The sequence below is a fragment of the Carettochelys insculpta genome, chromosome 14, assembly GCF_033958435.1.
Source record: "Carettochelys insculpta isolate YL-2023 chromosome 14, ASM3395843v1, whole genome shotgun sequence".
Lineage (NCBI taxonomy): Eukaryota > Metazoa > Chordata > Testudines > Carettochelyidae > Carettochelys > Carettochelys insculpta.
The window spans coordinates 2106554-2131516 of NC_134150.1; the positions used below are offsets into that span (position 1 = coordinate 2106554).

Below are 24963 nucleotides of genomic sequence, written 5' to 3' on the forward strand. Positions count from 1 at the left end.
GAAACAAGTCAGATCAGACAGGGGGATGTGAGCCTTTGTCAGAGTCTAATGGGGAGATATTAGCACCCAGAGCAGAGAAGCTGCCTTTGTAAGGGGTGAGCTGCTCCCAGCCTCCGTTTAATCCTTGGTTAAGGGAGTCAAATTTGCAAATAAATTGCAGCTCAGAGATTTCTCTCTCCATTCGATGTTTGAAATGTCTTTGTTTCAGGACTGTCACCCTTAACTCTGCCATGAGTGTCCAGGGAGATTGACGTGTTCCCCCACAGGCTCCTGCACATCACCGCTCCTGATGTCTGATTTATGTCCATTTACTGTTTTAGGGAGCGACTGCCCGGTTTGGCCCATGTGGGTCGCAGTGGGGCATTGCTGGACGCTGGGGAGCAGATTGCGCAGTGACCCTCCTGCACCGACACGGGAGCACAGGGGAAGGGCGGTTCATGTGCACCGCTGACCCCACGGCCAGGGCCTGCGCAGAGCCTGGCGGCCCGGCCCTCCCAACAGCAGTTTCTCAGCTCTTGATTTTCACTTTCCTCCTGAGCCGCTGGGAAGGGGCCAGGCCCCGGCTGACTGCAAAGGCTCCCCCGGCCCGCGCCCCCCACTGCTGCCGGGCCCCAGGGCGCTTTGCCCTCCGGCGCTCAAGGCCCCCGGACTAAGGCGGCTCCCCTGCTCCGGGGCGCCCCTGGGTGCCGGTTGCCGCAGGGCGATGACCCCTCCCTGCGCTCACTCCCCCCCCCGCAGCGAGGGTCGCGCCCCGAGCCGCAGGTGGGAGCCCCCCGGCTCCGCCCCCCGACGCCACCTTAGCGGCCGGCTCCGCCTTAAGGCGCCGGGCGGGGCCCCGTCGTGCCATGGCGCTGCGCAGCCTGTGGCTGGGCCGCGGGGCGCTCGTCCGCCGCCGGAGCTCGGGCCTGCAGGTACCGCCCGGCCCGGCCCGGCCCATCGCCAGCGCGTCGGGCCCCTCGCAGGGGGTGGGGGGCACAGGGGCCGATCGCCCCCCCCGCCCTGCCGGCTCCCCCCGGCGTGCGCCCCCACCTCCCCAGGGCACCCCGGGGCGCACGGTGGCCCTCCGCGGGGCCCGCCGGGCTGGTTGGAGCCCGGGGTGCAGAGGAGGCCGCCCCTGCCGGGCGGAGCGCTGGCGGGGCGGGGCGGAGGTGCCGGGGGAGGAGGGCTGCGCCCAGCGCTCCTGGTTTTCCAGCCCCGTGCGGAGTAAGCGTTGTTGCGTGCACCGAGGTCTGTGCACCAGCCGCAGAACCCCAGGCTGCCGGCGGGGGCGCTGTGCCAGTCCGCCGGGGGGCGCCTGAGTCCGGGGTGGACGCCCCAGCGCTGGGCTTGGGGGGCGCTGGGCTGAGGCAGGAGGCCCCCTCGGGGGGTCTGTCCTGGGGGCTGCGGTGGGTCCGGCACCGGAGGTGTCGATTCAGTTTCAGCGGTGGTTTGGACGCGGGAGAGGTGGCAGGAAACCAGGGGCCGAGGCTGCTGCTAGGACCAGGGTGTTGGGGGGGCTGCTGAGGGTCTCTGCTGCATTCGGAGCCAGCTGGCACCTGGGGCCGGGGCTGGGGGATGCCCCTCTGGCTGCCCCAGCCCCATTCCGCCTGATGCAGCTCTCCTCGGGGTTTGCTGGGGGTTCGAGCCGCCGTGCCAGCCCTTCCCAGGGAGGGCGGTGGGTTCCAGCCCCTGAAGGCCAGGCCTTGGGTGCCCATGGAGGAGTCCTTGCAGGAACGGCTGCAGCCGAAGCGTCTGCAAGTGCAGCATGATGGCTTCCCATTTCCCTTCCGTGGCGCTGGGCAGGGAGGCCGAGGGGCTGTTCCATTCCAGCCCTGGCCCTGGTGAAGCCAGGCCCCTGAGATTGCTGGTGCCAACCTGTCTCTCGCCAGGGGCCCGTCTGTCTCTCTCAGAAGGCCAGTCTCCTGTGGGGAGCCGCCCGCCTGCGGCTTCCCCAGCGTTCGGGAGCGTTTGGCCTCCGTGTCCGTGCTGGGGCCTGACATCCGTCTGCAGTGTTAGATTAGGGGCAGTGAGGATAGAGGATGTGAGGGCCTTTCCTACCTGGCTTCGCCGCTCCTGCCCATCATGCGAGGTATAAGGCCTGTCCTGCAGCAGCCAAGCCACCGTCCCAGCACGGGCGCCGTATCCTGTGCCCTTCAGCCCTGGCAAGAGACAGGTGGCTGTGGTTGGGTGTCCGCCTCCCAGCCCGGGTCTGGATTTGCCTGTACGCTTGGCGCTCGGGCCCGGGTGCTTGGCCAAAGGGGAGCGTCCCGGCAGGTGCTGGTAACGCCCCGGCCTTTAAAATCTCCCTAGGGCCAGCTGCCAAGGGAGCTGGTGGAGGCCCTGCAGGCTGCGGTGGGGAGCCCGAACGTGTCCACCTCCCTGGCCATCCGGGAGCAGCATGGGAAGGATGAATCAATGCACAGGTATCCGGGAGCCCCCGGCGTGCCCCACGCGCGCCCCAGGGTGGGCTGCTGCGTGCCTGAGCTCCCCCCGGGGTTCTGAGCAGCCTCTGCTGCGTGGCTGCCCCATGGCAGGGCTGGGACCTGCAGCCATCCAGGGTGGCGCTGTGATGTCACCATGGGGGTGGGGAGGCTCTGGGGGCAGCCTGGCCCCGCTGCGACGGAGACCCATTGCTACTGCAGCCGGAGCCTCGCGCCTGGGCTGGACCTCCGAGACGCCAGGGAAGTCCTGCTTCTCCCCCGCCCCGTGGCAGCCGATGCAGACGGGCCTTGGCACGGAGCCCCTGGCCACACTGCCGAGGCCCTCCTGCGGCTCAATGTGCTGGAGCCCCATGGGGCCTGGGCTTTCCTCAGCCCTCCAACCCCTCTTCCCTGCCGCTCGCCCAGCCTTGGCTGGAGGCCCTGCACCCATCTCCACCCCCCAGCGTGCGGCTGGCTCCCTGCTGTGTTCTCAGGGCCCCAGCTGAGCTGCACATGCTGCCCAGAAGCAGCCTGCCACTCTGGAGGGTCCCCGGGGCAGCCAGCGTTACGCTGGGCTCTCCCTTGCTGCAGGTGCTGCCCGCCCGACGCTGTGGTCTGGCCCCAGGACGTGGAGGAGGTCAGCAAGCTGGCAGGGATCTGCTACAGCCATGGAGTCCCCATCATCCCCTTTGGCTCTGGCACCGGCCTGGAGGGCGGTGTTACTGCAGTGAGGGTACGGGGGGGGGTCGGTGTGTGTGGGTGTGGAGTGGGGGGGGGTCAGTGCAGTGGGTGTGGAGCAGGGGTCAGTGCAGTGAGGATACAGCGGGGTCAGTGCAGTGGGTATGGAGCTGGGGGTCGGTGCAGTGAGGGTACAGCGGGGTCAGTGCAGTGGGTCTGGAGGTGGGGGTTGGTGCAGTGAGGGTACGGGGGGTCAGTGCAGTGGGTATGGAGCTGGGGGTTGGTGCAGTGAGGGTACAGGGGGTCAGTGCAGTGGGTATGGAGCTGGGGGTCGGTGCAGTGAGGGTGGGGGGGGTCAGTGCAGTGGGTATGGAGCTGGGGGTTGGTGCAGTGAGGGTACAGGGGGTCAGTGCAGTGGGTATGGAGCTGGGGGTCGGTGCAGTGAGGGTGGGGGGGGTCAGTGCAGAGGGTATGGAGCTGGGGGGTCGGTGCAGTGAGGGTACGGGGGGTCAGTGTAGTGGGTATGGAGTGCGGGGGTCGGTGCAGTGAGGGTGTGGGGGGTAGGTGCAGTGGGTATGGAGTGCGGGGGTCGGTGCAGTGAGGGTACGGGGGGGTCAGTGCAGAGGGTATGGAGCTGGGGGGGGTCGGTGCAGTGAGGGTACGGGGGGGTCAGTGTAGTGGGTATGGAGTGCGGGGGTCGGTGCAGTGAGGGTATGGGGGGTAGGTGCAGTGGGTATGGAGTGGGGGGTCAGTGCAGTGAGGGTATGGGGGGTAGGTGCAGTGGGTATGGAGTGCGGGGGTAGGTGCAGTGAGGGTACAGCAGGGTCAGTGCAGTGGGTATGGAGTGGGGGGGTCGGTGCAGTGAGGGTACGGGGGGTCAGTGCAGAGGGTATGGAGCTGGGGGTCGGTGCAGTGAGGGTATGGGGGGGTCAGTGCAGTGGGTATGGAGTGCGGGGGGTCGGTGCAGTGAGGGTATGGGGGGTCAGTGCAGTGGGTATGTAGTGGGGGGTCGGTGCAGTGAGGGTATGGGGGGGTCAGTGCAGTGGGTATGGAGTGGGGGTCGGTGCAGTGAGGGTACGGGGGGGTCAGTGCAGTGGGTATGGAGTGGGGGTCGGTGCACTGAGGGTACGGGGGGGTCAGTGCAGTGGGTATGGAGTGGGGGTCGGTGCAGTGGGTATGGAGTGGGGGTCGGTGCAGTGACGGTATGGGGGGTCAGTGTAGTGGGTATGGAGTGCGGGGGTTGGTGCAGTGAGGGTATGGGGGGTCAGTGTAGTGGGTATGGAGTGCGGGGGTCGGTGCAGTGAGGGTATGGGGGGTAGGTGCAGTGGGTATGGAGTGGGGGTTGGTGCAGTGAGTGTATGGGGGGTAGGTGCAGTGGGTATGGAGTGCGGGGGTAGGTGCAGTGAGGGTACAGCAGGGTCAGTGCAGTGGGTATGGAGTGGGGGGGTCGGTGCAGTGAGGGTACGGGGGGGTCAGTGCAGTGGGTATAGAGTGGGGGTCGGTGCAGTGAGGGTATGGGGGGTCAGTGCAGTGGTATGGAGTGGGGGTCGGTGCAGTGAGTGTATGGGGGGGTCAGTGCAGTGGGTATGGAGTGGGGGTCGGTGCAGTGAGGGTATGGGGGGGTCAGTGCAGTGGGTATGGAGTGGGGGTCGGTGCAGTGAGGGTATGGGGGGTCAGTGCAGTGGGTATGGAGTGCGGGGGTAGGTGCAGTGAGTGTATGGGGGGGTCGGTGCAGTGGGTATAGAGTGGGGGTCAGTGCAGTGAGGGTATGGGGGGGTCAGTGCAGTGGGTATGGAGTGGGGATCGGTGCAGTGAGGGTACGGGGGGTCAGTGCAGTGGGTATGGAGTGGGGGTCGGTGCAGTGAGGGTATGGGGGGGTCAGTGCAGTGGGTATGGAGTGCAGGGGTCGGTGCAGTGAGGGTATGGGGGGGTCAGTGCAGTGGGTATGGAGTGGGGGTCGGTGCAGTGAGGGTATGGGGGGGTCAGTGCAGTGGGTATGGAGTGGGGGTCGGTGCAGTGAGGGTACGGGGGGTCAGTGCAGTGGGTATGGAGTGGGGGTCGGTGCAGTGAGGGTATGGGGGGGTCGGTGCAGTGGGTATGGAGTGGGGGTTGGTGCAGTGAGTGTATGGGGGGTCAGTGCAGTGGGTATGGAGTGGGGGGGGTCGGTGCAGTGAGGAAAAGGAGCTGGGTGGTTGGCGCAGTGGCCTGCCCTCCCCTGCAGTCCCTGGCTGCTGCCTTTTGTCCCCAGCTGGGCCGTGCCAGGAGAGGCCGGTGTGTGCACGGCCCAGCCAGGGCTGTTCCGGTGGGGTTTCTCCCAGGCAGGCTCCACTTCTCATGCCAGGGGGGCAGCCCTGGCCTCCAGCTGTGCCAGGCTCCGTGGCTCACTCCCGTCTTAGGGCTTGGCACTGGGGGCCCCAGCCTGTGTCCCCGGGGAGTGGCCCCCTCCTGCCAGACCTGCTCCTCCGCGCTGGCGAGGGAGCGTGGGACTCCTGCAGGGGTTCCTTTCCTCCCGGAGCTCTGGCGACTCCCTGGCTGGGCAGCCATGCCAGGGCGGCCGTGGTGAGATACTGCTGGGGCACGGGGCAGGGGGACCCCAGGCCCGCGATACACCCAGCTGGTCCCTGACCCCTCCCAGGGGGTGCCACCGAGCTGGCTCTGATGCCCGCCCCCCCTCTCCGTGCCAGGGTGGCGTGTGCTTTAACCTGAGCCAAATGGACCGCATCACTGCGCTCAGCACTGAGGACTTCTCCGTGGCCGTCGAGCCGGGGGTGACCCGCAAAGCGCTGAACAGCTACCTGCGGGACACTGGCCTCTGGTTCCCTGTCGGTATGGTGCCAGGCTGCCCAGGGCCCTGCCCCATCCCCAGCCCACGGCCGCAGCTCAGCCGTGTCGGAGCCGGATGCTGGCTCAGGCTGGCGACGTGGCGCGGGGCTGGGCTGCCCGTGGGTGGGGGACCTCTGCCCCCAGATACCTGCCCCCCGCCAGCGGTGCCGGCGGCCAGGAACAAAGTGGCTGGCTCCCACTCCGGCAGCGTGCCACAAAAGCCAGCCCTGCCGCAGGCCCCTCGTTGGCACGGGCCATGGCACACCTGGCCCCCAGGGCAGGTGGCACCAGGGTAGGGTGGCAGGGCCTGTGCCGGCCTGGGCACTTGCCTCCGTCGCGGCCAGGAGGGGCAGCGAGGTCCCCCCGCCTGCCAGCCCTGCCCTTTCCCTCCCCAGACCCCGGCGCCGATGCCTCCCTGTGCGGCATGGCGGCCACCCGCGCCTCGGGCACCAACGCCGTGCGCTACGGAACCATGTGCCACAACGTGCTCAACCTGCGGGTGGTGCTGGCCGACGGCAGGGTGCTGCACACAGCTGGCAGCGGCCGCCACTACAGGTACCGGGGGGCTCAGAGTGGGGGGCGCCGGGGGCTGCTGCCCTCCCCTGGGTCTCACCCCAGCCCCCTCGTCCCGCTGCAGGAAGAGCGCTGCCGGCTACGACCTGACCAGGCTCTTTGTGGGCTCCGAGGGGACGCTGGGGCTCATCACCCAGGCCACGCTGCGGCTCCATGGCACCCCCGAGGCCACGGTGGCGGCCGTGTGCGCCTTCCCCAGCGTGCGGGCGGCCGTGGGCTGCACGGTGCAGGCGCTGCAGGCCGGCTTGCCCCTGGCCCGCGTCGGTGAGTTGGGCCGGGCGGGGGGGGGTGGGAGCTCCCCCGAGGGAGCCCTGGGGGCGCTGATCTCCGGCCTCCCTAGAGTTCCTGGACGAAGTCATGATGGACGCCTGTAACCGCTTCAGCGGCCTGAGCTACGCTGTGGCCCCCACGCTCTTCCTGGAGTTCCACGGCTCCCCCGCCGGCGTGGAGGAGCAGGCCCGGCAGGCAGGTACGCCCGGCCAGCTCTCCTCGCCCGCACGCCTCTTGGCAGGGGGCTGCGGTGCCCCAAGCGGCCCCTCGCCCCTTCTGGGGCTCCCTCAGCACCACAGGCCTGGGCTGACGCAGGAGCTGGGGGGCGTCTCTCGCTCCGCAGGGGAGATCGTGCAGCTGAACGGCGGCTCGGACTTCGCCTGGGCCCGCCAGCCAGAGGCCAGGAACAAGCTGTGGGCGGCTCGGCACAGCGCCTGGTACGCTGCCTTGGCGCTGCGCCCCGGCAGCAAGGTGGGTGAGCGCAGGGGCGGTGGGAGGGCGGACAGGGGGCCTGGGGGAGGCTGGGGGGGTGCAGGGGTCACTCGTGGGGGGAGGAGAGGCTGTGGGGTGCAGGGCAGAGGCTGGTGGGGGGCGGGAGAGGACAAGGGCTGCCAAGGGAAGGGAGAGAGCGTCTGACGGGGAGGGGCTCCCGGTGGCCCAGGACAGCCCCTCACCCAAGAGCCCCTGTGGGCTTCCCCCGGCCAGGGGCCAGCGCTCACCCACTGGCCCCTCCTGTCTGGCCTGGCTCCTCTCCCGGGGTCAGGGCTCCCCAGGCCTCGGGGCCGTGCTGAGTGGGGCCGGACCTCCACGTCGGGGTGCAGCAGGGTGTTTGCCAAGCTGAGCCAGGGTCCCACCAGTGGGGAGCTGGGATGCGAGGGGGGCTGGGGGCACTGGGCCACGTCCTGCTCCTCCTGCGAGGCGTGAGTGAGTGCTCAGCCGTATCCCCCCCAGGGCTACAGCACGGACGTGTGTGTCCCCATCTCCCGCCTGCCCCACATCGTGGAGGAGACCCACAGAGACCTACGGGAGTCGGGGCTCACAGGTGGGTGAGGGGGCCACCGCCCAGGGCCCCATCATGGGAGAAAGGACGTGCCCTGCCATTTTCCTGCAGGCGGGGGCTGCACGGCCCTCAGACGCCAGCTAACCGCAGGCCCTACGGCACCCAGCCCCACAGAGACCAGGGCGGGCGGTGTGCCCCTCGCTCGCACGCCTCGCACAAGCCTCTCACATGCTTCGCACGTGCCTTGCGCAAGCCTCGTGCACACCTCAAATGCCTGAGCTGCTTCATGCATGTTTCTTGCACCCCCAACAGACACTTCATGCACCTCACGCACACACACTTCTTGTGCACGCCCCTGGCACGCTTCAAACACGCGTGACACACGCCCCCTCCCCCCCCCCCGGCTCTGCCAGTGCCCCTGGGGCCCAGCTGAGCAGGACCTGCCTGTGTTCCACGGGGCTGGAGGGGACAAGCCAGCCCTGGCGTGTGATCAGCTGGGCGTTGACCACAGCCCCGCAGAGACTCCCCCGCTGCCACCGGCGCCCCAGCGCCAGCCCCTGTACCCACCTCTCAGGCGCCGCGCTGCTCTGTCTCCCCAGGCGCGATGGTTGGGCACGTGGGTGACGGGAACTTCCACTGCATCCTGCTGTTTGACCCGGGCGACCCCGCCGAGAGCTGCCGCGTCAAGGAGTTTGCGACTCGCCTGGCCAGGTGGGAAGTGCTGAAAGCCTTGTCCTGCCCTGCCCTGCCCTGCCCAGCCCAGCCTCGTACAGCCCAGCCTCGTACAGCCCTGCCCTGCCCAGCCCAGCCCAGCCTCGTACAGCCCTGCCCTGCCCTGCCCTGCCCAGCCTCGTACAGCCCTGCCCTGCCCAGCCCTGCCCAGCCTCGTACAGCCCTGCCCTGCCCAGCCTCGTACAGCCCTGCCCAGCCCAGCCTCGTACAGCCCAGCCCAGCCCAGCCTTGTCTCCTGCTGCCCTGCCCTGCCTCGTACCGCCCAGCCTAGCCTGGCACTGGCGTTGAAGGGCAGAGGCAGGTCCTGGGATCCCGCCGGGGAGCACAGGGGCTGGCCCTGACTGGCTGTGGGCCCGGAGGACCCGCAGGAGTTCCTGGGGGCACCTGTCCTGGGCCCCAGCCCCCAGGGCCAGAGCTCTGCTTTGCCCCCCTGTGCCTGTTTGGCCCCCTCTGGGTCCAGCCCCTCCCCACCCCCGGTGGCCTGTGGGGAGCTCCAGTGCAGGGATCTGACCCAGGCTCTGTATCCCGCCTGCCCCCCCCAAACACCTCTCCCTGCTCTCTCCCCAGACGGGCCCTGGCCCTGGGCGGCACCTGCACCGGGGAGCACGGTGTGGGGCTGGGCAAGCGGCAGCTGCTGCGGGAGGAGCTCGGGGAGCTGGGCCTGGCCCTGATGGGGCAGATCAAGGCTGTCCTGGACCCGAAGGGCCTCATGAACCCTGGGAAGGTGCTGTAAGGGGCAGAGCACCCCAGGCAGGTTCCCCTCCGGCCCCAGGTGCCTCCCCACCAAGCACAGACGGACTCGGGCCATGGGCTGCCCCCGCGCCCACTTCAGGCTGGGGGCGGATGGTGCTGTGGAAAGGGGAGGGGGACACTGTGCGCTCTCTGGCCCCCAGGCACCCTCCTCAGCTCCCCCCCTGCCGCAGGGACCCCCAGCTCTTCCCCTCCCCCCGCCCCTTCTCCCAGCCCGTACCTCCCTCCTCAGCTCCCCCCTGCCGCAGGGACCCCCAGCTCTTCCCCTCCCCCCCGCCCCTTCTCCCAGCCCGTACCTCCCTCCTCAGCTCCCCCCTGCGGCAGGGACCCCCAGCTCTTCCCCTCCCCCCCGCCCCTTCTCCCAGCCCGTACCTCCCTCCTCAGCTCCCCCCTGCGGCAGGGACCCCCAGCTCTTCCCCTCCCCCCCGCCCCTTCTCCCAGCCCGTACCTCCCTCCTCAACTCCCCCCCTGCCGCAGGGACCCCCAGCTCTTCCCCTCCCCCCGCCCATTCTCCCAGCCCGTACCTCCCTCCTCAGCTCCCCCCCGCCGCAGGGACCCCCAGCTCTTCCCCTCCCCCCGCCCCTTCTCCCAGCCCGTACCTCCCTCCTCAGCTCCCCCCTGCCGCAGGGACCCCCAGCTCTTCCCCTCCCCCCCGCCCCTTCTCCCAGCCCGTACCTCCCTCCTCAGCTCCCCCCTGCCGCAGGGACCCCCAGCTCTTCCCCTCCCCCCGCCCCTTCTCCCAGCCCGTACCTCCCTCCTCAGCTCCCCCCTGCCGCAGGGACCCCCAGCTCTTCCCCTCCCCCCCGCCCCTTCTCCCAGCCCGTACCTCCCTCCTCAGCTCCCCCCCTGCCGCAGGGACCCCCAGCTCTTCCCCTCCCCCCGCCCCTTCTCCCAGCCCGTACCTCCCTCCTCAGCTCCCCCCTGCCGCAGGGACCCCCAGCTCTTCCCCTCCCCCCCGCCCCTTCTCCCAGCCCGTACCTCCCTCCTCAGCTCCCCCCCTGCCGCAGGGACCCCCAGCTCTTCCCCTCCCCCCGCCCCTTCTCCCAGCCCGTACCTCCCTCCTCAGCTCCCCCCCTGCCGCAGGGACCCCCAGCTCTTCCCCTCCCCCCGCCCCTTCTCCCAGCCCGTACCTCCCTCCTCAGCTCCCCCCCTGCCGCAGGGACCCCCAGCTCTTCCCCCTCCCCCCGCCCCTTCTCCCAGCCCGTACCTCCCTCCTCAGCTCCCCCCTGCCGCAGGGACCCCCAGCTCTTCCCCTCCCCCCGCCCCTTCTCCCAGCCCGTACCTCCCTCCTCAGCTCCCCCCTGCCCTGGAACCCCCAGCTCTTCCCCTCCCCCCGCCCCTTCTCCCAGCCCGTACCTCCCTCCTCAGCTCCCCCACTGCCCTGGGACCCCCCCAGCTCTGCCCTCTGCTGCTCCCCACTCAGACCCGCCCCCCGCACGAGTGTCTTGATGAAGTGTGGAATTCTCTTCTTGGCTTAAATGAATTCTGTCTGGGTCTCAGTTTCCCCGGTGTGCTGTGGGTTAGCCCCAGCTGTGCAGGAGTCTGGCTGGGTGTGAAGGCCCTGGTGGGACCCCACTCAGGAGCTGCCCCAGCCTGGATCATGTAGCCCATGAGGCCCTTTCTGGAGCAGGCGCTGGGCAAGACGGGCCCGAGGTCTCTGCCAACCCTGAGCTGTGGGTCTGGGCCATTTCCAGCTGGGAAACCAGGGGCTGTGGCCAGCCAGAGCACAGGGCTGGCCCGGGCCCAGGGACAAGGCGGGGGCTGGCCGAGGGCGTGCTGCAGGGGAGCAGGCAGGCAGCTCAGCACTGTACCCCAGGGGGGCAGGGGGCTCCCCCTAGCCAGAGCAGGACCCTGCAAAGCTGAGCGCTTGAGAGGGGCAGGACCCGGCCAACCCTGAGCTCTCACCGCCACCCCCACCCCAGGCTGGCTGCAGGGAGCAGGGTAGGGGCTGCTCCCTGCAGGGCTCAGGCCATAACCCCCTTTCCAAAGCAGGCTCCCAAACCCAGTAGGGCCCAAGGCCAGAGCCCAGCACGGGTGGGAGCCCAAAGCCCCTGGCCCAGCATGGCAGCAGCCACACCAAGCTCTCACGGCTGCACACTGCAGCCCTGCCTGGCCCCTGGCCCCTAGAGAGGCTCCAGGCAGGGCTGGGAGCAGGGACTGGCCCCCCCCCACCCCCACCCCAGCCGAGGGGGCCCAGGTGACTCCTCTGCCCCATGCAGAGCCTGGGGGCAGGTGCCAGGGCCAGCCTGCAGCTCAGAGCCACCACCGTGAGCCCATGGCTGCCTCAGCCTCCTGCTGTACAGCTGCCTGCCTACCCAGCAGGTGCAAGGGGCAGGGGGGCACCCCAGCTCGCCAGGGGGCCAGAGAGCCACTGCTGGTGCCCCAGGAGAGCAGCTGGCAGAGCAAGGCCCAAGGCTTCCCTGGAAGACTCAATTCCCGCCCCCCCAGCCCGGTTCCTGCCAGGGACTCCCCAGAATTCCTCAGCTCTTGTCTCTCCACCCTGGGGGGTGCCCCCTTTGCCTCATATGGGCTCAGCCCCACCCCCATCCTCCCCTGCTGCAGCCTCCGGGATGGAGAGGGAGCTGTGTGCGACAGGCTGAGCAGCTCACACGGGCTGGGATCACCCCCGGCTGTCTGTAACCTAAGCTGGCAGGTAACAAGCACCTCTGTCCTGAACAGAGGATGGGGGGAGCCCAGCTGGGGTTTTGAATCACAGGGGGCAGTTGGAAGCTGGGGAGCGCGAGGGAAGGCAGCCAGCCTGTGCCGAGGGGAGGCTAGACCCAGATGGGGGCACCCCTCAGGCTCCTCTCCCCACGATGGCATGGAATGACTGCCGGCCAGCTGTACTGATAGCTCTGCATTGCGCTCGGTCTCTGTCTAATAAACTTCTTGTTCTCCTGCCGAGTGAGAGTCACTCCTTCCTGCGGTTAGGGTGCAATGCATAGGGACCCTGAACCCCCTGACAGCTGGTGGGAGCAGTGGGATGCACTGCAGGCATGGATGGGGCTTCCAGCAGTGACTGACTGGGGGGCAGTAGAAGGAAGGAGGCGTACAAGAGCCAGAGCCAAGCGGCTTTTGGGAGTTGTGGGGTGCTGATGGCCTGGCTGGAAGAGACTGACCGATCCAGGGGGCTGGATGCTGTGCCCGCAGGAAGCTGCTGGTCACCTCCTGGGAGCGTTTCGGATTCTCAGGCAGGCTGGTGGGGGCTGGACTCCGCCACACAGAGGCGACGCCCACCAGGTCACGCTCTGCTAGCAGCGGTTTGTCCTGGGGGGGGGGGGGGGCGGTCCTCCTCGGCACAGCTGTGCCGGCTGGGGATCTGGGTGCAGTTGCAGGACCTGGAAGCCGGGGATGGCCAGTGCCAGCCTGAGGAGGACCGGGAGAGATGGAGGACAGAGAGAGAGCAGCAGCATGAGCACACCACGGCAAAGATGAGATGCCAAGTGGCCCTGGCTGCGGTGAGGTGGCAGAGGGCCAGGAGGCCTGGGACTGGTACGGGCTGGCCCAGTGTGAGAATGGGGGGCCCTGGGGGTGGTGGGTTTTGCAACTTGCTACCCAGAAGCAGTGACCCTGACTTCTATGGAGGCCAGTGCTGTGGCAGATGCACTGCTGGCCATCTTCAGCAGGGTGGGGTTCCCCAAGGAGGTCCTTCCAGATCAGGGGTCCAACTTCACATCAGCCCGGCTGCAAAGCTTGTGGGAGAGGTGTGGGGTCTGGCCCACCTGGCCCACAGACCAACAGGCTGCTGGAGAGATTCAGTGGAACCCCAAAGCAGATGCTGAAAACATTTATGAACCAGCAGCCCCAAGACTGGGACAAGTACTTACCCCACCTGCTGTTTGCATACAGGGAGGTGCCCCAGGAATCCACAGGGTTCTCCCCCCTTTGAGCTGCTGTATGGAAAGAGGGTGCAGGGAGCCCTGGACTTGCGAAGAGACGAGCGAGGGGGGATGGCGGTGGCGACGTAGGTATTGGCCTTCTGGGAAGAGCTCCCCAAGCTCATGGGCCTGGCCAGCGAGAACCTGTCCAGGGCCCAAGGGAAGTAAAAAGTTTGCTACAACTGCAATGCCCAGGCCCAAGCCCATCACTGGGGCCCAAGTGGTGGTTCTCGTACCCGTGCAGCAGAACGAGCTGCCTGGGATGGTCCCTTCAAGGCCGTCAAATGGCTAAATGAGGTGAGCCAGGTGGTGGGACTGTCGAACGGGGCCCACAGCCACTGGGTGAATCACGTGAACATGATGAAGCCGAACCAGGACAGGAGAACTTGGTGCTGGCTGGGGGCAGGCGCTGGGAGGGGCAGGGGCAGCTCCCTAAGTGGAGCTGGGGCTGGCTGCTTGCTGGACACTGCTCCCCTCTGACAACTGCCCAGCAGACAGGGATCAGGGAGGTGCAGCGTTTGCACCAGCGGAGCTGCTCCTGCAGGACTACGACGTGGAGGTGGTCCACGTCAGGGGGAACAGCAGCATAGCTGATGCCCCGTCATGCAGGGAGGGCCCTGAATTGCCCCAGGTCAGTGGCTAAGTGACCCGGCTCATCACAGTGCAGAAGGGGGGAAAAGGGTGCGGGACAGGCTGAGCTGCTCACGGGCTGAGGCTGACCCCTGGCTCTGTAACCTAAGCTGGCAGATAACAAGCACCTCTGCCCTGAACAGAGAGCAGGAAGGGGCCCAGTGGGTTTGAATCAGAGGGGGCAGGTGGAAGCTGGGGAGAGAGGGAAGGCAGCCAGCCTGTGCCGAGGCGAGCCTAGACCCAGTGGGGCACCCCTCGGCTCCTCAGCCCCAGGCAAGCCGGAAGGACCGGCTCTGCCCGCTGGGCTGATGCCTCTGCCCTGCACTGGGTCTGCTGACTAGGACTTCCTCTTCCAGCTGTGAGCACGTCACTCATGCCTGCAGCTGGGGGGCAGAGCTTGGGGACGCCTGAAGCCCTTTACCAGAGGCAGGCCCCAGCCCCCCCTCCAGCCTCTGCCCAGACCCCTGGCCTTCCCCAGATGAAGACCTGACAGACGAGTGGCTGTCTCCCCCTCCTGGGCCTGCAAGGTTGCGGGGGGTGGGGGGGGCCTGCAGTGATCCCCTGGGGAAGGGAGGCTCAGACCCTGCCGGGCTGGGCCCTACTGCCGGAGTTCCAGCACCCAGCAGCAGCCTGGCCTCACACCAGACCCCACTGGCACCTCAGCCCCTACCAGCGGCAGAGGCCCCAGACCAGCCAAGCAGAGCCCTAGCCCCTGCTGTCCTCAGGGGCCCTCCCTCCACCTAATGGGGACCCAACTCCTCCCCTTCTGCGGCCTGGCGGGGCAGGCAGGATGGGCTAGGCTGGGCTGCATGCAGTGACGGTGAATTCTGCCCCCCGCCCCCCCAAACCCTTGCCTGTGTGCTTGGGCTGACGGCTGTACAAGGGGGCAGGCAGGAAGTCCCTCCCCCACCCCCCGAGAAGCACTGACCCCCGGGGGTTCCCAGCCCCTGCAGCACTGAACCATTACTCCAAACCTTTAAACCATGCCCGTAACTGCGCCCGAGCGGAGGTTCTGGGCCTGCCCTGTGCAGGTCCAACTGATCCCCAAAAACACTGCTGCCCCCGAGGCCAGGCCGTGGTCAGATCTAGCACCCTTCAGCGCCACCGGTCCAACCCAACGCAACCCCACCCCACGTCCTGCACGAGCTGCAGCAGCCAGTGGCCAGCCCCACTCCCTTGTGCTGCAGGCCAGGCGGCATCCGCCTCCCCCGGCCCCCACGCCGGTGAAATAAGACAGCGAGGAGGTTACCGAACAGTAGTTTAATACCATATCAAAACACCTGGACGAATGAAGAAAGCTCCCCTCCCCCCAAGCTCTGAACAGTTTTTAAATCATTTTTAATATATAAATACAGAAACCTGCCCAGCTGGCTCGAGCTCCCGCCGGGGCCTTGGCCATGGCTGGAACGCTCCTCAGTCACAGCCGGCGGGACTGCTTGACTAGAATCCCACCTCTTTCCCTTCTGCCTGGGCCCCTGCCCCCAAATCCACCGGCTCTAAGGAAAAGGACCCAGGGCCCTGGGGGACACTTACACCTTTACAACGTGGAACTGTAATGAAACCGCCCCCCATGCCCCCAGTCTCTCTCTCTCTCTCACACACACAGGAGCAGACAGGGACCCTGTTTTGGCCACTAAGACTCCAGACCCGAGCAGAAGGCGGCAGGTGAGGGGTGGAAAGCTTTTCGGGCGGCCTCTGGCTATTCCTGTCCAGCCACAGCCGCGTCCAAGAGCAGGCGGTCCGTCAACGGCACCAGGCACACGCACCCGGTCGACACTGAACTTTGTGGGTTTTTTTTAAATGCTTCCAAGACAAACCCACCGCGCCTCCTGCCGGCAAGTGGGAGCCGCCCCCCGCTGCTGGGGGCGCCCGTCTCCCGGCACACTCGGTCGCTTAAGTTCGGTGTCCTCAAAGGGGGGGAAGAATCCATTGTCAGTGCAAAAGCGAGTGGGACTCGCGGTGCTGGGCCCGGCCCAGCGTGGAGGTGCTCACAAGGGGTACAGGAAGTCACCCGGAGAGGAATACCTAACCCATGCTCCGTTCGGCCCGGGCCAGCCTTCCTTCCAGGCTGGGAGAAGAGGCCCTTCGGCCAAACATCATGACGGACGTTCCTTTCGGGCGCGAGTCAGCTGCTCCTCTCTCCCTGAGCCGGCGGCTGGGGAGGTGCAGGGGCGGGAGAGCTCCCAAGGGCAGGCTCTCCTGGACTGACATGGCCTTTAAATTAAAAAAGGAAACTGGCAGCGTCCCAAGGGGATTCAAGTGCCTGGTTCTGGAGGAGTCAGCCCGAGACGGGCAGGGGCAGGTGGGAAGGCGGGGGGGAGAGGGCAGATACAGCGAGGTGCCCTGTGGAGAGATAAGCTAAGGTCAGCCAGCCCAGCTCCGGGGGGACGGCAGTGGCGGCGTGCCAGCGGCCCAGCCCAGCGCACTCCCACGTTTCACGCCCAGACGCTCTCCCGCACGGGGAGCCATGCGGCGAGCAGGAGAGGTCTAGTGAAGCCCACCCCAAGCAGGCAGAGCACTGCGCTCTGGGGGCGCTGCAAGGCTGGCGGCTCCCGTCTGCCTGGGGAAACCGAGGCCCAATCCGGCTCCCCTCCGACAGCAGCGCAGTTCGCGCTGGCCTCGTTCACACCCTCCCCAGTTTCAAGGGCCGGCTCCTGGCCCTTCGGCCAGTCTGCAGCCAGGTGGGCCCTGCCCAGCCTGCTGGCAGCACAGCCTGGGCACCGTGACTCGGCAGATGGCTCTGGCGGGGCGGCTCCGGCTGCCTTTGCTCAACCACTTCCCAGCCAATCGGCTCGGTGGCCAGGCCGAAGGGACAACTCTCGGCTCGCCCCCGGAGAGCGGCGCCGAGAGGCAGGCTGGGCGCGCCCCAGCAGGGGTGCTGCGTGGGCACAAGGCAGGACAAGTCCAGCGTGGCTGGCTTCCCCAGGCCGGGGATTGATTTCCCACCGCTCGGGAGACACTGCTCTCTACAGGCAGCAAGCGGCTCTCCCCGGCCCCGGGGAGGAGAGGGGAGCGCCTGGGAGAAAGGGAAGTTCAAACCCTTCTGCCTCTCCAGCCAAGGCGCGCCAGCCTCCCTCGCCCCGGCGGGGCCCCTACTCGGGGAAAACCCTCTAGGCCAGACCTGGCCCCAAAGCCGCCGGCGGCTGCCACCGCCCAGCACACAATCCAGGGCACCGCTGGGGCAGCTCTCCTCACCTTAGAGGGACGTCAGCAGGTGAGCCTGGCGGGTCAATCGGATGGATGCTCTGGGCAGGATCTGTTCACTTCAAACCACGAGTCTATACAGCTGCGGGGCAAGACGACGGTCACTGCAGGTCCCCAGAGCCGGCAGAGGCCTGCTCAGTGCCCCAGCTCCCAAAGCGGCTGCTCTCGCCCAGCGTGCCCAGCCTGGGGCGGCTGCCGACACACAGGGTGGCCGGCTCGCGAGGCCATGCCACGAGTCCCGGGGGGACGCCCAGCGTAGGCGGGGTCAGGAGAGGAGGAGTGAGGCTCTGGCACTTGGTAGAGCAGGTTCAACTCCCTGGGTGCCTGGTCAAGTGCCCCAGTCAGTGCCTCAGTTTCCCTCGCTGTCCCAGGGCGGGGCCTGCCTGTGCTGGAGGGGCCCAGAAAACAGCGACAGGGTGCAGGCAGACAGGGGGATGCATAAGAGACCACGTTCCGCGGCTCTGCTTGCTGCCGGGCAGGTTGCTTTGTGTTGTGGCTCTGGGGGGGAAAACGGGGGGAAGCCACAATGCAGCTGCCCTGGTCCCTCCTGGGAGCTGCTACCTCCGGGGTGACGCTGCCCTGCAGGCTGGCACGGGGGGGGCATCTGGCCGGCCCCAGCTCCCAGGGCGGGACTCTCGCAGGCAGGCCAAGGGCCCCCAGGCTCTCTCTGGTGGCAGCTAGCAAACCAGGCAGCCCTGGGAGCGGCCCGCAGGGTCCTGCTACGCCTGGGCAGAGGTGGCACCACTGGGCACCGTTGCAGGGCGGATAAGAACATAAGAATGGCCATACTGGGTCAGACCAAAGGTCCATCCAGCCCAGCATCCCATCTGCCGACGGTGGCCAGTGCCAGGTGCCCCAGAGAAGGAGAACAGAAGACAATGATCAAGTGATTTATCTCCTGCCATCCATCTCCTGCCCTTGTTATGAAGGCCAGGGCACCATACTTTATCCCTGGCTAATAGCCATTTATGGACCTAACCTGCAAAAATTTATCAAGCTCTTTTTTAAACCCTAATAGAGTCCTGGCCTTCACAGCCTCCTCGGGCAAGGAGTTCCACAGGTTGACTGTGCGCTGTGTGAAGAAAAATTTCCTTTTATTAGTTTTGAACCTACTACCCATCAATTTCATTTGGTGTCCCCTAGTTCTTGTATTATGGGAAAAGGTAAATAATTTTTCTATATTCACTTTCTCCACACCATTCATGATTTTATATACCTCTATCATATCGCCCCTCAATCGCCTCTTTTCCAAACTGAAAAGTCCCAGTCTCTCTAGCCTCTCCCCATATGGGACCCGTTCCAAGCCCCTAATCATCTTAGTTGCCCTTTTCTGAACCTTTTCTAATGCCAATATATCTTTTTTGAGGTGAGGAGACCACATCTGCACGCAGTACTCAAGATGTGGGCGTACCATAGTTTTATATAGGGGAAGTCTGATATCTTTTGTCTTATTATCGATCCCTTTTTTAATAATTTTTTAATAATTCCTAACATCCTATTTGCCTTACTAACTGCCGCTGCACACTGCGTGGATGTCTTCAGAGAACTATCCACTATAACTCCAAGATCCCTTTCCTGATCTGTCGTAGCTAAATTTGACCCCATCATGTAGTACGTGTAATTTGGGTTATTTTTTCCAACATGCATTACCTTACATGTAATGTGCAATTTGTAGCTCCCCAGTGAACACGCCGTGCTAGGCACGGCAGGGCCAGCATTTCCACGCATCTTTTCTGCCATCCGTGGAATAAATTTTATGTGCCTCAAGGGCTGTGCGGATGTGCACCTCCAGGAGAAACACCCATCTACGGGCACGTCGCTCATCAGCTGGGCAGCATGTGAAATCTCTCCTGAGCCACTGCACAGGCACTTGGCTTATAGGGAACACTGCCAAGGACACCCAGCTCGTCAGTGGCAGAGCCGGAGCAGAGCCCTGCTTGGGTGGAGGCAGAGGGGGCACACGCCTTGGACGAATGGGCCACGGGAGGCTTTGTCTGGGGCTTGTTCCACAGCAGCTGCTCTGCAGAGGAAGCACAGAGCCCGCCCCCACCCCTCGGCCTGCGCCTGGCGCTGTACCTTTTGTGATAAATGCACAGGCAGGGCAGCCTGGCTATCGTGTCTCCCTGCAGAAGTTCCTCCAGGCAGATCACGCACTCACCCGCGTCTTTAGTCAGTACGTCGTCTAAAGGGGCCGAAGGAGGAGAGATGAGAGGGGCCGAAGGCATACGCTGGGCAACCACCATCCTCGGAGAGCAGCTCCCTTGGGCTGTGCACCTGCCCCCTCCCGCACTGCTGCTGCTCCCAGCCTGGCTGATCACTGGGGGTGGGGGTGGGGGGAAGAGACACTAGGGCCCCACAAAGGCTGCTAGGTGGAGCCTGAGGGACCAGATGCAGAACACAGGGCAGGGTGTGCCATGTCCACGCAGCTCTGAGCCCGGGGGGACAGGGCAGCCCCCCCCCAGCAAAGCGACAGGCCCCCCCAGCTGTGAGCTGGGCAGACCGTCAGGCTGGCTGCAGGGCTGGCGGTCTCCCCCTTTCCCCGCACGCCCAAGGTGAGCCAGACAGCTCCTGGGCCCCTGCAGCGCCCCTGCACACTGTACTGCGGCCAGCGAAGGAGCAAGCTGGGACAGACACTCCTTGCTGTGTGGCAGCCCCGTCCCACCTCCCAGTGGGCCAAGCTCCAGGGCGTTCCATGGCTCCAACTCGAGGCCAGGAGGGGAGTAGCCCTACGCAGGGCACAGCCTGCCAGCCTGCCCTGGGCCTCGGCTGAGCTGCAGAAAGCCAGAGGGACCCTACCCCTGCCCTGGGAGCGCTGGTGATGCAGCTGAGCACCGGAGAGGCTCCTGCTCGCGGACCCAGCACCAGGCTGGACAGCCCCACCCGGCCTGGGGCCACTAGCCGTGTGCCGTCTCCGCGGGGAGTTTGGGGAGCCATACATGGTACTGCCAGGATCTGGGCTGTGCGCCAGCCCCAGAGCGCCGCCTGCCTGCAGCGACCGCACGCAGCCCTGCATTTCAGCACAGACAGGAGGCTGCTGGCTCTGCCTCCAGCCCGCTCGCCGTGGGCAGAGCGAGTCCCCTGCCGTGCCCCTCTGCTGCAGAGGCGTGTACGTCCCTCCGATGGCAGGGTGCCCAGCCGGGGGGGAACGCAGGGAAGATCACTTAAGCACCCATCAGTCAGAGCGCCTGGAGCCGCTGGCCAGCGGCTCCCAGCCCCTGCAGGGACTGCTGCTGGGGTGCGGGCTGCTGGGGTCCCCCCCACCAGCACGCACAGGGTGGGACAGCAGCAGGAGGTGCTGGCTGCTGGTGTGGGTCCGGCACACAGAGGCAGGAGACGGGACAGCTTTGCTGGTCCCCCGAGCTTCCCGAGGGGAGGAGCTGCCATGCCAGAGCAGAGCGCTACCCAGCAACAAGCTGCATCCGTCACTCAGGGAGCGGGGGGGGAGCCCGGGCTGCGATGCAGAGACCGTCTCCTCCCCCTGACCTGATTTCCAGCTCCCGCAGCTCCAGGGACTCCCACGTGCTGGGCGAGGTGCGGTGCCAGCACAGCCCTGGCACGGACAGCTGCATGGCACGGGTGGGAGGAGGCAGGCAGTGCCTGACAGCAGCCAGGCCAAACCCTGCCCCCACTGCCCTTGGGAGCGTCTCCCCCCTCGGCGCCAGCGAGCGAGTGCCGGGCTGGTGACGGAGCGGCCCCCCCAGCAGCCCAGAGATCCCCAGCTCTCAGCTTGCACTGCGACTCTGGGCGCTGGGGCGGCTGCCAGCCCCACACTGCTCCAGCCTGGCCCTAGCAGCCGCGTGGAGACCTGGCACGCAGCACTGGGCCTGCCTGCGCCAGCACAGGCCCTGGCAAGGTGCCCGAGCTGCCCTGCCCCATCCCCAGGCTGGCTGCGGGTAAGAACGTACACAGAAATCAGCGGCGGGGGGGGGGCCCCTCACCACAGGTTACAGGCAGGCTGCCAGCAGCCAGGACGCAGACAGCAGCAGGGCGCCTGCCCCGTCACCGCCCTCCCAACTGTCCCCGGCCGGGGCACTAAACCTTCGGTGCTGACGGGCTGAGGCTCAGGGCAGGGACCCTGTCTGTGCACCGGCTGGCGTCACCCAGCCCTGGGCAGGGCGCCCACAGCGATCCCCCTTTCCACACAGGCCGTTGAAGTAAAGGACGTGCCCTGGCAACACCCAGAGGCAGTGGCAGAGCCAGGAGCAGCCCAGAAGAGTGGTCACCTGGACTGCTGGCCCCTACCACCAGCAGCTAGCTGGGTGGTCCAATCTGTTCCAAGCCACAGTGGTTAGTGCCTCACTGACCCCAGATGGCCACCCCCGCTGGCCATCCCTGCTTTGGGGGACATCCCCTCCTGACTGGGCTACACTGCAGGGGCTGCCCCTGCACGCTCCAACCCGCCCCCACCTGGCAAGGCCACGCCCCACACCTTGCCGGCCAACGGCAGATGTCCAGCCTCAGGCACACCCCACCCCCAAGTGGCTGCCCCCGCGGGCAGGGGACGGGACGTGCCGGTAGCTAGAAGAGCCAGCCAGGTGTGTGAACAAACCCAGAGCCCAGGAGAGCACCCGGCCAAGTGTGCGCCCCACAGCGAGCCCCAGCGGACGCCGACCAGCCCTCCCTCGCGCCGGGAGCGCTCACCGTTGTAGGAGAGGCGGGGCTTGCTCAGACACATGATAAAGTGCATTTCCATCTCGTCGGAAGCCACGGATTTGGAGCAAATGGGGCACTTGAAACCTGGAAAGAAGCAGAGGGACCCGCAGTTAGCCAGGCCGCAGACGTGCTCACGCCGCCAGCTGGTGGGCAGGACCCAGCCTGCTCCGCTCAGCGCCAGCAATCAGGGGCCCCCCCACAGAACACCAGCGAGCCTAGCCCACAGCTGCCTCTGGCCTTGGTGCAGCTCTGCCCCGTCCGCCCCCAGACAGATCACCAGCCCTGGATTTCATCTCCCGCTGCTGCTTCCCTGCCCTTCCAGGCACTCGGGGGCTTCAGCCAGGCTGCACCCACGGCACCAGGCACGTCCCTGCTGAGCACACGGCGATCGACAGCCATGCCCTTCCGCGCTCTCCCAGCCCGGGCGAGGAGTGGTGCAAAGCTGCAGGCAGGGGGAACTGGCAGTGCCAGCAGAGGGGCTGAGAACTGGGTGACGAACGGTGGGGCTGGGCGCAGGCAGGGCGTGCGGGCTAGCCTGGGGGTGGGGAAGGCAGCTCTCCGGCTTGTGAGCCTGCTGCGGCATTCCACCTGGCCACTCGCTGGCCCACAGAGCCTCACGTGCCCAAGGTGGAGCCTGTGGGAATTCAAGCGCGTCACGTACCAAGCCTGCCAGGAACACACCCTACAGCCCACAGTGCCACGTGCTGCCGCTTCTCACGGCACAGGCTTCTCCACTCACCCCCTGGGCTCTGCCCCCGCCTAGCCTGGCCCCTGGCTACACCATCCCAGCTCTCCCCGCCACCAACCGCTCTTCCCACGAACCCTGGGGTCTCATCTCCCAGGCCAGCGTGGCGCCAGCCAGGTGGGAATTCATTAACTCGCAGGGAGGTTACGGGGCAGATCTAACCCAGACCCTGCCGTGCTCCATTAGAAATCCACCACCAGGCTTCGGTTACGGCCCTTCAGAGCGACCTCAGCCCAGGGGACTGCGTCCCTACACAGCTCGGCCTTCGTTCCCCGGGGGCAGAAACCAGACTTGCCGGTTAGAGACTGGCACCCTCTCCCTGGCTGAGGCCGGTCCCACACTCTCTCATCTTTCCCCTGCCCACCCAGCTTTCCAATCCTCTTTCCAGAGCATCAGCTGGACAAACGAACATCCCAATTCTCACCCACCCTCCAGCTCCAGCCACGCTTTCCACGTATTTTGGAGGCCGGTGTGGACATAGCGGCCACGTCCCCATCCAGCTGCAAAAAAATGAGCCGTGGACGCCCACCTCCATAACCGCGGACGCGGATACCCGCAGGTACGAAGCGGACAGCAGTGGATTTGCAAGGCTCTAGGTATCCCCCCCGATTGTCTGACAGTGGATTCATGCGTCCCTGCTCTCCTCCGGCCCCTCAGCACGCAACGACAGGCGAACGTCCCCTTCCTCTCCCACTCTCCTGCCTGGGTCCCCTTCTGGCTTGCTCATGGCCCAAGGCTCTGCTCTGCAACCTTCAGGCCAAGTGCCCCGTGGGCCTGCCTGCCTCCCCATCACCCCCTGCAGCGGCAGAACTCCGCTGGGGGATGACGCTGGCTCCCAGATGCTCCCCAGGCCACGGGCTGTTCCCTCCTGGGGGCCCCCCGAGCACACCAAGGCCCCTTTGGGCCACAGAGCCCCACCCCGTTCATTTAGGAACCTCCTGGAATGATGCCCATCTCAGCACACACACAGCCCCTGCCAGCAAGCAGAGAACACGCTGTGCCCTCAAGTAGCTTCCAGCCTGCACCAGAGTGCGAGTGCAAAGCCCAAAGGGAGGGGAGGGGAGTGAAGTGATCTCGTCAGCACTGGGGCACTTTGGCGTGGTGGTGGATTCACCTGGAGCGGCCGCCTTTACGGTGCATCTGCTCGAGGAGCCATTGAGGGCAGACCTCTGGTGGGGCCAGGCCGGGCAAGCCACACTGCATGGGCGGTGCAGCCCTCCTGGCCAGGATCCGTGAATTTCAGTGCCGCCCTCCGCCACCCACATCCCTTCCCCACCGCGCGCCTGGCCGGGGCTCTGAGGCTCAGAGCGTCTCCCCGCACCGACTGGCTCACAGCGCTGCTTGGTGCGCGTGCTGATCAGCCTGGCTTCTCCTCTGCCTTGCTGCACGGGCTGGCAGCCACGGCGGGGTTACACGGGGACGCCAGCCGCTCCCCTCCCAGCCAGGCCGCAATGCCGAGAGCCGGGCCCAGCCCCCAGGGCAGGAAGGGGCCAAACTACTCCACCCCTTACCCCGGGCCAGGATGAGGACGCTGTGCTCTGAGGGGTGTTCAGCCTGCTCCCGCCTCGCCCGGCAGGCTGTGCGCTCACCCAGTACCAGGCAGTTCTGAAGAGATCCCGTATCCGCTCTCCCTTCCCCTCACAGGCCTGGACCCCTTGCGCCGAGCCCCGAGGCGGCGGGGGACGGAGGCTGGTGTTTGCCAGGGGGTGGAGGGAAGGCCAGACGCGAGGTCACTGGAGTCAGTGACTTCCTCCGGGGGAGCCGGGTAGCCACCCACCGAAGGAGGCCCTGGCAGGCTCCAGGCGGCAGCCCCGAGAGGAAAGAAGCACCCGCTACGCGTCAGGCACAGACCAAGGGCCAACTGGCACTGGGGCACCTCCGGAATCGGGATCGCTGGGGGCGTCACGGCCGAAGGTGCCGATGCAGATGACTTAGGTCTGTCGGGGCCATGCAGTAGGGAGCAAGCGGTGCTGCGCCGGGGAGTACCGATGCACAGACCAGCCCTCTGCAGGGCCAGGCCTGGAGCAGAGGACGGCACCACCCTGCACGCCGGAGAAGCGGGGGCAGAGCCCTGCCGCAGAGGTTGAGGTGCCCACTGCACGAGGAGCTGCTGTAGCTGAAAGTCACGGTCCTTCCACGTCCAGGCCCTAACCCCCGACAGCCGCGGCACTCTTCCACTGGAGGAAGTATGCCCAAACAACGGCCTCGCGGGGGCCACTCGCTGGTACATCCCAAAGCCCCGCAGGGGAGACAGGAGGAGAGGGAAAGACGTTCCCGCCCCCAGATGGCCTACGACCAGCCAGGACCAACGGCTACAGGCTGAGCCTCTCGCATCCGGCACTCTCAGGACCCGGCCGGTGTGGAAAGGAGAATTTGCTGAACCCTGGCAGGTCAGTACCACCACTTCCACTGCTTCCTGGGCTCTTCGGCACGTAGGGTAAATTAGAGCACAGACCACCGACCACTGAGCGGCAGGACTGGGGCTGGACTCAAACTTTCGAGGACCACAGGAAACTTGGCTACCCCGTGAGAAGGGCTTGGCCGGCACAGGGCAATCCTGCCGGAGGGTGGAGTTTGCTGGACAAGAGAGAGTTCAGCACAAGGAACTGGGGAGCCCTGGCGCAGCAG

The 24963-nt window shown here is 66.5% G+C and overlaps 2 protein-coding genes across 3 annotated transcripts in view; one reads left to right on the forward strand and one right to left on the reverse strand.

The window, feature by feature from the left end:
- Nucleotides 1-843: 843 nt before the first annotated feature.
- LDHD (lactate dehydrogenase D) lies at nt 844-9543 on the forward strand. Its single transcript, XM_075008813.1, has 11 exons — nt 844-911; nt 2290-2402; nt 2991-3132; nt 5762-5903; nt 6296-6455; nt 6538-6737; nt 6814-6942; nt 7087-7214; nt 7695-7785; nt 8343-8454; nt 9043-9543. The coding sequence occupies exons 1-11, from the start codon at nt 846-848 to the stop codon at nt 9206-9208; spliced, it is 1449 nt and encodes a 482-aa protein (XP_074864914.1). The 5' UTR covers nt 844-845; the 3' UTR covers nt 9209-9543.
- A 5441-nt stretch (nt 9544-14984) lies between these two features.
- ZNRF1 (zinc and ring finger 1) overlaps nt 14985-24963 on the reverse strand; it is a 42936-nt gene continuing 32957 nt past the window's right edge. Inside the window, exons 2-5 of one of the 2 annotated variants that reach the window (XM_075009076.1) lie at nt 21579-21674; nt 19014-19119; nt 16929-17019; nt 14985-15947 (exon numbers count right to left, since the gene is read on the reverse strand). In XM_075009076.1, the coding sequence (XP_074865177.1) occupies nt 16962-17019; nt 19014-19119; nt 21579-21674 (260 nt within the window). In that variant the 3' untranslated portion in view covers nt 14985-15947; nt 16929-16961. Of the gene's footprint in view, nt 16077-16928; nt 17020-19013; nt 19120-21578; nt 21675-24963 lie in introns of both variants that reach the window. The other variant, XM_075009075.1, reaches the window with a different exon arrangement.

What these genes read in the sequence shown, in the direction of transcription:
- LDHD (XM_075008813.1), top strand. Translation starts at nt 846, where the DNA reads ATGGCGCTGCGCAGCCTGTGGCTGGGCCGCGGGGCGCTCGTCCGCCGC. An exon ending in AAGGATGAATCAATGCACAG is followed by an intron (nt 2,403 to 2,990) that starts GTATCCGGGAGC and finishes CCCTTGCTGCAG; the next exon opens with GTGCTGCCCGCCCGACGCTG. An exon ending in TTTGCGACTCGCCTGGCCAG is followed by an intron (nt 8,455 to 9,042) that starts GTGGGAAGTGCT and finishes CTCTCTCCCCAG; the next exon opens with ACGGGCCCTGGCCCTGGGCG.